Source organism: Mycetomoellerius zeteki, unplaced genomic scaffold (assembly GCF_001594055.1).
Source record: "Mycetomoellerius zeteki isolate Tzet28-1 unplaced genomic scaffold, Tzet1.0 scaffold212, whole genome shotgun sequence".
Classification (NCBI taxonomy): Eukaryota; Metazoa; Arthropoda; class Insecta; order Hymenoptera; family Formicidae; genus Mycetomoellerius; species Mycetomoellerius zeteki.
Window position 1 is genome coordinate 335,126 of NW_017257086.1, and position 11,697 is coordinate 346,822.

The 11,697-nt window shown below is 36.2% G+C and overlaps 1 protein-coding gene across 1 annotated transcript in view; it reads right to left on the reverse strand.

The window, feature by feature from the left end:
- Positions 1–6,002: 6,002 nt before the first annotated feature.
- Positions 6,003–11,697, reverse strand: part of LOC108722675 (Kv channel-interacting protein 1) — a 51,993-nt gene continuing 46,298 nt past the window's right edge. The window contains exons 4-6 of the mRNA XM_018447887.1: positions 8,937–9,209; positions 7,542–7,834; positions 6,003–7,114 (exon numbers count right to left, since the gene is read on the reverse strand). Coding sequence (XP_018303389.1) covers positions 7,787–7,834; positions 8,937–9,209 — 321 coding nt within the window. The 3' untranslated portion in view covers positions 6,003–7,114; positions 7,542–7,786. The remainder of the gene's footprint in view (positions 7,115–7,541; positions 7,835–8,936; positions 9,210–11,697) is intronic.

Consider the following 11,697-nt stretch of genomic DNA (forward strand, 5'->3'; position numbering starts at 1 on the left):
ATTCGACGATTCGTTAAAGTGTTCCAAAAGAAACGCCTATCCTATCATAATCTTTAACTAGAGATATTACTTATTGATGTCGTTAATTAGAAACTATGTATGATGATTTACAGATTGGCAGTATGAGATATAATTAATGCATTATTCTGCATAATCACTGTAGTAATGTATTCTGTATTATCACTATAAAGAGTAACAGATCCGAGCTCGAGGAAGGATCTCGCTAATCGATCGTAAGTCTAACTGTGACTTCACTATAAAAAAGTGCTTCCAAGCTCAACAATTGTATCGTCTCTAATATAACCAGTGATATTACGATTAATTATTTTCATAAATTGCGACATCCTTTTCACGAGCAATATTACGAATGTATTATTTGGAAGCCATCCCTATATTCCGAGCTTCAACATATGTCTACACTTAAATAAGTGAAAACTTCTCTTTACTCTGTTTTTACATATTAATAAAAATTATCATAAATTTTAGAAAACAATGCAGTCGAATTAAAAATTTAAACAATATCCAAAGTTTTTTTACTTATAATAATAATTTGCTTTTTTTTCTAAACCAATTCAATGAATTTCTTACACTATATAATTGGACAATAGACTCATATAATTACAATTATTTAGCTTCGTCATAATGAAACAATATATAAATTTGTAACAGTTATATGCATGTTTAATTATAATAGACGTGATAATTAATGCAAATGGATTCGAACGTTGAAATAATTCGCTCGAGAATATCAGTGGCTTCCGTCTGATAGATCCTGTCGACTATTTTATGCGCATTTACATGACTATCACGTTTACAACGCCGTTAAACGTATACATAATGGGATGGAGACCATCTCCACGCTCGCTAAAACTGTCCCTCGCTTAGTGATTGAGAGAGGAGGAGAGAGATAATGACTAGTAATAATAATACTTCGACAATATTAAAGCCACGCAATTTTTTACAGTATCGTACGATAGATCTAACGTCTTCTAAATCTTAATAAATTGACTAGGTTGTTGCTCAGTTAAATTCATAGCCCCTGTCCCCTTCGATTTTTTTCCTTCTCTCATGTCTTTTATCGTAATCAATTCGATTTGTTATGCATTCTTTATCCAATCGTCCGATTGTTTTCAGTAGTCAAGGTCCATCTCAAGCGTACATATCCTCCAAAGTAAAAATCAGCGCCGCATATTAATTAAAGATATGCCTATTAAACGTATTTGTTAAAATGCACGCAATCGAGCAAGTGATATGACATTATTTTAACGCTAGTTTTAAAGATTCGGCACAGGTCTATTGCCCGAAAACATCATTGTGTGAATTAAATATTAATTTTAATTTATTTTGCAATTAATTACCTTAATTTCTTATACTTTTCATATTAGCTTCGACAGAAATTAATCGTGTTTTAGCCTCTTAAAGTTATATTCTGCAGTAAAAAGATATTTTGCAAATTCGGCGATCCTATCAGTTCGTGTGAAAAAAATATAAAGTTTCATTAGAATCAATATAATTTCTAAATAATTTATGTATTCGATTTACGATTAACGTATATTCTTAATATAATGAAGTTTTATCTTTCTAGGAACATTTCATAATTTATTTCAAGAATTTATTACGTAGTATACATAACAGTTAAAAGTAAGTAGATTTCAATTAACTCTGTTTTGTATAAGATTCTGTTATTCCAATTTATATTAATTCATAGGCATGTTTTTTTTAACTATAAAACATCAAACAACGCGCGATCAGTTATATTCAAATCAAAATCACGTATCTATGTTCATGAATATTTCTAGGTATTAGGGTAATTATTTTCATTTTTATATACTTTTTGAATATTTTCTTAGGAATTTTTGTGCTTTTCTTTCTTTCAATGAAGAACTGTAATCAGCAAAAATTACTGATTACTACACGAAGAGTGCGTAGAGAAACATTTTTGCAAAAATACTTCGTGCCTCGCAAAAAGTAACAAAAATTTATAAAAAATATACGGCATCTCGTGTTTGTACAATTTATGCGCATATAGATATAATCTTCCATTAGGATACGTATAAAACAAAGGTACGTGCCAATTTGTGTTCAATGTTTGCTCGTTTGCAATCAAAATAATTTCGAAATAATGTGTACTGTGGGAAATATAGCAAAAGTCTGCTAGAAAAGTTTCAGCTCAATATTTCAAAACGTATGCCCGCAATTCTCGATTTATGTTATAACATTTTACGGCGCATATTGAATATCAATCAATATGCTGGCAGAGATATAACGTATAGGTATTTCCCAAAAAACGTATTTAATTATACATATCTCCGTGGCTAGCGCTACAACATGTATAAATATACATATTTTGACGAGACCATAAGAAGATATATATATAATATATATAATAAATATGTATCGCCATCTTCAAATTGAAGTAATCAACATGATTCCTCTCAGACAAATCTGTGCTTACATTTTGAAATAGCAGGACGGTATTAATCGCTCCAATTTAAAAACATACGACACGTTTGTGTGTGCATGTGTGTGTGCTATGTGTGTGTGCTGTATTCTAACGAATATATAATAAATCCTCCGTCAACTTGGCGAGATAATCGCAACGATTTTGCACTGTTGATTGCGCGTGTTAATGTTACTAGATTTCTTCTTTTATTTTAATTATATTCTTCAATTTCTTATGAAAGCGCCATTAATGTGACAACGCTTACGGAGTGTCCAGTATAAAAGCAATTTATACATATAACTTAGTATAAAATTTTATACATTAAATAATTTTTTTCTGATATAAATTAACGCATCGTTAGTTAAAAAAAAACTGTTAAAAGAAGTTGTGGTAATTATTGAGAATAGGGGAATTAGCTTCGCTGACCTTGACCTTGACATATGTTGTCAAGGTCATGACCCTGAGTGACCTCCAACAGGTTTTAGTTGTCGCTCGTCATTCATTAAAAAGTTATTAACAAAAAAAGTTTGAAAAATTATGTCTCTTTTCTACTATGTTCCAAGCAAGGGGGCAGGTGGGGTGGAAGTCGTGCGCCCCTTGGCAAGGGGAAGGTGGGGTGAGAAATTTACTGCAAACATTAAATAAATGTTATTTCAATACAATCTTTATTATCAACTTTATTTGTTAATAACTTTCTAACGAGTAACGGGCGACGGCTAAAACTTGTTGGAGGTCACTCAGGGTCATGATCTTGACAACATATGTCAAGGTCAAGATCATCGGAACTGATTCCTCTATTCTTAATAATTATCGAAGTTGTTATGGATCGGTCGCTTTTTTCATTTTTTACAACTTCCTGTAAGCGTTCGCAGATTAATGGCTGGCATTGTATGCACGCCTTCATTCCAGATTCGGTCCTGACACTTAATTGATGGCTTCTTGGCTTTTGCTAAATACGATCACAGACGACAGAGACTCGAGATACAGCATCTCTATATAAGACAGTATTGAGAAAATAAAAGGATTATAAAAGGAATTACAAGAGATCACTAAGGAAAAATAAAAAGAAAAAGAAAAGAAAGAGAAACTCTCGTCACTCTTCGTGGAGCCATTTGAATTATATTTTATAAATTTCTTTACATCTTCGAATTCTAGGGAGATATCTTAAATATGTCCCTTGAATTCGAAAATATAATACTAACTCTCAGTTTTTGTACGATCAAACGATTTAAATTGTTCGATCTATTAAACCTGTTCTAACAGGTCTAATTTGGAGCAGACAAAAATTTATTTTTTGTTTGTAACAATTATTATGTTGGCTCTAACGTTTAGTGATGTCCGAGCTACTCGAACAGCCAAATCTTCGAACCGATCAACCACCAACTTTAAAATCAACCATTAATTTCAAACTGTCTGAATTTAAAAGCTTGAGCTTCATTTTGACTTATTCAAGCGTAATTTGTTTGAATCTCTTGCCTGAGTTTTCATAAGGTTTAATATTTAAGTGTTCTCAGTTTCCGATGTCTTATCTACGTATGTACGAAACCCTGTGTCTTATACAGATCCAACATAACTCAAGAACTTAGCTACCCCACGTTCGACCACAATAAAATGTAGAATGACGTAAGAAGACCAGATGAACCAATTTCAAGGATGCGCAGTCGTTTAAAGTAATGACGACATTTGTAATCAATCAGAAATTGGCCTCAAATTTTAAGTTAATATAAAGCCGCCATTAGAAATTTGCCACCAGTCAGAAATTTATATCAAATTATATTCAGTTATCATATTATGCGCAATATTACATCTGGTCTTTTTACATTTATACAATTTTACATCATGGTAGAATCTGCAATTTCGCCGTTATTAAGTCGTTGATTAGTCGTTATAGAAACGCACGCGTAACTTAGGGCGTAGCCTAGCAACACGCGTGTTCCTAATTCCCGTGAAAGTCACCGCGGCGAAAGTGCTTGTCCCATCGCTCAGCGACGATACTTCCTCCCGAGGAGGAAAATCGCGCGCGATTATAATAGTCACTTCATGATTATTAATCGCAATCAACGACGCGACCAATCAACGACGATCTGGACCCAGCTTGATACGAACCACCAACGGTGACAAACAATATTTCCAAAGGGGTACGTGTGGATCATTATCACGTTGCGCGTGTTTTTCTGTATAGAGCGTATCGACGAGAGAGACAGTGTGCATTTTCCGAGAACGACTAAATTTTCCCCAATCGCCGCGTACTTAATCGCGAATTTATCCTAAAAATTACGTGTACGTATGTATATATATAAATCGTACCATATTATTATTCTCGTTTATATTTAAGTAATAGCTAACTACGGTAGCTTTGGTGTTTCATTGTAATCGATTTTGATAATCCATAAATCGCCGCTCAGGCTTCCGCTACTTTAGCTAGTCTGACGTATGTCCGCACACTCGCACGCCTATGACTCGTAATAACGGATACATTAGAAAATCGATGCTTCACGCACGTACATCTACATACAACATGTTACACACTATGAACGCTCACGTGGAGTCCGCAGGCGATCAATATCTCTTGTCAGTGCTTCAATATCGGTGATACGATTGAATGGCAGATATTGTGAAACTATACCACTAAGGAAAGAGTAAAAGTACTTGCCCGATAAGCATCGGTGTGTACGCTCTGATACAACATCGATGCAAAAGGGGGAAAAATTGACCATAGAGCGGGATAGTTGGTATATTGATTTATTAATAAACAAGTATCGGTCGAAGGGTATGCATTTTGTATAGAAAAATTGGCCGTACCCTTGTTAGCAGAAATATTGAATGCCTGCGCGGCCCGTTAGAATCGATTGAGTCTAGAAAAGGGCGTACAACGAAGTGTCAATCTACGAACCTATCAACGAAAATACATATGTATGATATCTACGATCGTCAACGATCGTGTGACTAATAATGTAATTAGGGGAGATGCATGGCCACGCCGAAATGTATAAAGCCGGCTCTACATAACACACAGAATGCAGATCCTAGGTTGCAAGTAAAACGTATTTCAGATTATAGATCGCAAGTCGCAATACGTAGGACACAAGACGCGAAAGTTGAAGTTCATCCAACTTCCTGCGTTCTATATCCTGTCTATTATAATTAAAATACGTTAAATTAGTTATTAATCTTGTGACCCTCGTTCTGCGTGGTATATAAGATCCAGTTTCATAGGTTGCAGGACGTAGAACGCAATAAAGTTGGATGAACTTTTGCGTTTTGCATCCTGCAAACTGAAAATACGTCACGCTGCGTCTATTTGCGACCTGCGAGTCCTGCGATCCACATTCTACGTAAATAGAACGGTTTAAATCAATCTTGCCTTATCTTCACGATGCACAATTGTCACGACCACGCGATCATAATAAACGGTCGTAATCGCGGAGAATATAAAAAATTAACGAATGTAACAATTATATGCTTGAACCAAATGATAGACGATAGAAAAGTCAATTTGCATGTATTACATTATACAGGGTCCCTAAATCATTTGAGAAGCAATCGTCGTCAATCGTCGTCAAGAGACAATGTGATAACGGCGAGATGTACCCTGTACATATAACCATGTGATGTATTTTCTTTTAAACAAATAACATTTTTTTGAATGTAAAATGATAATCTACGAGGGGAATTCAGTTAATCTCTTTCAAAGCGGAAAAATTCTTTTTTAATGCAACCGCACCAAGCATTGGGAAAAAGAAATCTATCATTAGGGAGGAGATACATTCAAGTATAGGAGAAAATGTGTTTCCAAATAAATCACACGATCTCCCGTAAGTCATGAGAAACGCTCCTGGTAACGCAAAGCCACGCGATCGATTCGTTATAATTTTTCGTTTTTAGCACCTACCGTGGAAACAGAATCATGCAAATAACGTGAACGTCTGCAACTGGATGTGACATCCCCTGAGTGATCTATAATTATTTTCTTTTTTTAAATAATTTAGAATACTTGTTCTTGTGTCGTAATTTCCAACTCACAGCCACGCATAGCACCTTCCCCGCCGTTTCCCCCGTTCCTTCATCGTCGTCGTCGTCGTCGTCGTCCGAAAATCCCATAAATTTGGCACAAATTCGTGATACCAGGGTTCTTCGATCACTGAATCTTCTCGCGGCAAGTCGTAGAAAGGGAAGTCGATCGTATCTTATTCGAGCCTCGATCAGTATCTTTTCACTTTCGAGGGCGTCTTTTTCTTAGACACCATTCTTCACAAAGCGCAAAAGATCATAATGTAGGAGATGCGACAGGTACCTATCTCGCGTATTATAATATACAGTTTGACTTTAGATCAAGTTCTTGCAACTCCGCTAGATTCTTGCCAGAGATCGACGCCAATTGTCGTTTCCATGATTGCCAAGATATCCGGCGATCATCGTCACGGGATCGTCCGTATAGGTGAAACGGTCTCTTCGTTTTTCACGTGTTGTTTTCGAAATGGCAATGGAGTCCTCGCTAAGCTCCGTTCGACGGCGAGAATAAGAACAACATCTTGCATCGTGTCTTCGTACTGCTTGTCCAACGTTTCGCAGAACGAAGAGACAAAATGCTAGGAAATCCGCTCTTCGATTCTACAGATTTAGACCTCGATTGCTACTCTACGTTGCTAGGAGCCGTATTATCGCATTGCCCTAAAAGAAGAAGATCAGAGTCTTGAACCATAAGAGGTTCGACCGAGGAAAAATATTTTAAAGAAAATATTTAAAAAAAGACAAAAGTTGTAGAATAAAAATAGAAGCAAAATAGAAAGATAAAGAGATCAGTTACGTACACTTTAACATTTAGGTAATTCAATTCTTGAGTTAGTGAGATAATATCGAAAAAGATTCAACAAAGATATCATCCTCTAAATAAATTTTTGCCGGGAAGAAATCATCTTCAAATTTTATGAGAGATCTATCGTCGGATTGGCGCGCTCCACTCTAATTATTCCAATATCTTTGATTTTTCATAAGAATTATATCCGAGAAATGCCTATCTCGTTTGAAAAGAAGATAGGCATTATAATGATACTCTCAATGATTCAAAAAGTATTGGGAAATCTAGCTTTAGATTTACCTTCAACAAAAGAGCGGTGCCTCTGGTTGGTTCCACCAGTGGGCAGCCAGGAGTAGATAGAGCTCCTGATCCTGGACGGTGTAACCAGGTGGCGGCTGAGAGGGCAGAGGTGGCGGGATAGGCGGCAGCAGGGAATAGGACGGCGGCGGCGGCGACGGGGATAGGGATTGTGAGAACGTTGTCGTCGAGAGCGGCGTCGGCGGCGTCGCGGTGACCGCTGCTGAAGGCTCGTCTTTAGCCGGAGATCAAAGCGCGCAGTCGAACATTGCCAGCGACCGTGTGATCACATCGTCCTGCAATTAAGTTCACATCAACTGAGAACCATGTTGTCTGTTTTTTCCTTTCAGAAGTTCAGAACTTAGCGCGACGGTCGAGACACGCGCGCCTTGCCCGGAATATCATTCCGCTATCGACGAAAGCACTGAACAAACTACAAACAAGCTCGCGCAAGCTCCGTAAACATCGATTAATCTTCGGTGTCCTTATTTTTGTTTCTTGCATTCGTGCCTCACGTGCACTGTAAGTTCACGTGCATTTATTGTTAGAGCATAATTCGTACGTTCCTGTACTCGGCCTGTAAAAGGCCGATATTCATAGTCGGTTCTTATTTTAAGATTGTCTGAAATAATGTTTTATGCTAATATGGCTCTGTGATTAGCTTATACTGCTTTATATATATAGTATCTAAAAATTATACTTGAGACGATCTTGAATATAAGAATCAATTATGATAATACTGACCGATGTATCGCAGAATCGAGTACGAAGAGTTAGAAATTACAAATATTTTACGGAAAAGTTTCTTGACAACATAGACACTCTGATAAAAATATTTCTACCGGAGATATGTATTCAGTCTTTAATATCGAATGATTCTGCCAAATTAATTCCTAAGACTATAAGTGGATAATGAAATCGTATTTCTCAGTGAAATATAAAAAGATATCTATTATTTCTACAGAAATACGTAATTCAATAATTAATTATCGCGATGTATTATATAACATGGAAAATTACGAGTTCATTTAAAAAGAGGGAATCGTTCCAAGTCTGGTTGAACTGCGAGTTGAAACTAACTGAAAGAATACCCGGCAGATCTGGGACATTTTGTATATACGTCTCGGACTTTACATTCATTTACGAAAGGGAGTGCATACAGAGTGTCCCAAGTTTACTGTGTCTTTTTCTATTCAGATTTTAACTGAGATTATTATTATTATAATCTAGTTCGTCAATATGGGAGCATATATGACACGCTGATAGCAAAGGCATTAAAGAAAAGTCAGTTATACATCAATCTCAAAGTCTACAGAGACAAATGGGAGCGACGGTATGGACGCCCTGTATACTTTCCATCTACTACTCGATTGCTCGTAGTTTCATGGCCAAACATACCTTCAAACAACTCTCGATAAACTCCTCGATCGTGATAACACCGTCCTGGTTGAGATCGAGTTTCTTGAAGACCCTGTCCAACTGTTCTCTCGCTTTCCTTTCCTCTTCGGCGTGATGCCGCCTGCCCATGAGCTCGTGAACTGCTGTCACGACTTCGCCCAATTCGCCCCTGGTGATGCAACCATCGCCATTTATGTCGTACAGCTTGAAGGTCCACCTCAGTTTCTCATAAATGCTACCCCGCAGTAGGGTCGACAGCGTTACGAGAAGGTCCTGCAATCCCCGGGATTGTCTAAGTCGCGCGCGACTTTAATACGAAGCGCGGTGGAATGACAGTACTTCTCGAGTGTTCGAACGTCGAGATTGTCCACTTTGTGGATTTCATGAAAATTCAAATGAAATTTCACAATTTGACGGATAATGAGAAATAGTTCGGACGTAAATGAATATTTGAAAAACGAGAGACACCAGCGAAACAGAAGAAAAGTTAATCAATATCTCAAGCGAATCGTTCGCGAGAAAACTTTCAAAGGAAAATTTTATTTGTTTTAAAATATCTCAAATTCATATTTTAAGTTTGGCAGTTTAACTCGGAAACATTATGTGTATATATATTATACCTATATGTATATAGTATATACATATATACTACTTTGATCAAAAAGTTCCCGGAATTCATTCAGAAAATTCAAAATACAAGTTTATTCATCAAAAGTGATATTGTCCTCTTCAAAGTACTCCCCATCGACTGCAACGCACTTATGCCAGCACTTGATCCAGCTCTCGAAATATTTCTGGAACTCTATTGTCGGTATAGCCATCAAAGTCAGGTCGCCCTAATTAAGTGAAAAATTACTAATTTTTGACATAAAAAACGTCTTAGCAGTTAAATATTGTTTGAAGTCTTCTGTACAGGTCGAAAATTACGAAATTTAAACCTATAAAAATGCCTTCAAAATTTAATGACTTCAAAGTTATACATTAGCTTATAAATGACTAAATTTTGACCAAAGCTATGCCTTCAAAGTCGATTTAACTTATAAGTCAAAATTAAAGCTCTGTTTGAAGGAAGTGTGACCTGATTGTATCACCTAATTTCAACCTCATAAGCGATATGACTTAATTGGTTAGGATTACCTAATTTTTTACTATATATAAATCGTTTGTGTTCTTGACTAATATAGGGAATATCTAAGGCACGAAATAAACCTTGTGGTCGCTGGAAATTAACTACAAAGTTGAGATTACCACGGAAAATGACTTATAAGGAAAATTGATCTAAGGTTAGGTCAAAATGCCCTGCAAAATTTACCCTGAAAGTTAATTATTGGTCTTGGACCTTATTAAAAGTCGCCATCCTGTTTGCTGTACAATCGCATCAGTTATTTTCTCTATGTTGATTATGAAGGAGTAAAAAATCGCTTGTTCAAGCAAGACACGTTTTTTTCTCTGTGCTGAGTGTTGTCATGAAAGGTTAAAATTTTTAAAAGCGTGATCGCGGCTTTGACCGTATATAATTATAAGTTAGGTTAAGTTAATTCCGTGATACATACTTACGATCGCGATGTAGCAGACATTTTTCGATATGTATCGATCCAGCGATTTCGACTTTGAGTCAATCTAACTTATAAATAGGGAAATTTGACTTGTTAGTCAGAATGCCTTAATGGTCGACAAGATGACATCAAAGTCAACGATTTTGAAGTAAAAATGCCCTGATTAAGGAAATTTACTCTCAAAGTTAGACATTTAGCCTTAGCAGTAAGGAAATTCGACCTATAGGTCAGTATTTGGACGAAAACATTAAATCAGCCATTATTGTAAGATTGTTCTGTCCGCCATGATATACTAAAACGCTTTCTAAAATTGAGCATTAATAAAAAATAAATTATATTATATCTCTCGGAATGTTAAGGATTGAAAAAAATATCTATTTTATGCTACTGTTAGCGTAGGTGCGAGATTAAAACATTTTTATTATACTAAGTGCAAAAATATATTGTTGTTAAATAATTAACGATTAATTAATAATTGTTTAAATTATATATTTTCGCAGGCGCGTTGATTTTAACGAAGTAAACTAAAAATCTGTATAGAAAATTTTCTTTCGCACTTATATTTCTGTCACGTATCATGCGATATTCGGTTTCAGAACCGACGTAAAGAAGGACTCTGTTACTATTTTATTTCGAACTTCCATGGCTGGTCGGAACCATATCAAGCACATGTTATAGCTGTAGTGTGATTCTCCGTCTTGGTAGAATTATTATGGAAATGTACAGTGTTGCCCTCTCGGCGACAAACACTGAGTCGTCGAAAGAAGGGAGGGCACAAATTGGTCAGAATTAGGTCAAAATTACCAAAATATTACCGATATTCGACCTTTTATTAGGTTTATTTGACCAAATCGGACTATGACTTATAAGACGAAATGCCTACCATTACTTAATTTCGACCGTAAAATTACTTCAACTTTATTCCCCACTTACCTTCTTTCGACGTCGATTCGACGTAAATTGGGATTGGTCAAACAGACTTTTCAACCTATTAGAAGGTCGAATACACGTAATTTCGCCCTATTTTGCTGCTTGGGTTATCGGTATAGAGCCATCAGAGCCGTCTTCGATTTTTCCATTACCTCTTAGTAGTGGTTTTTTGACTCGATCGAACAGAAAAAAATCGCAGGGAGCCATATTGGGTGAATTCGATGGCTGTTGGATGGTATTCGTTTCGTTCTTGGTCAAAAAATTTAATACAAACT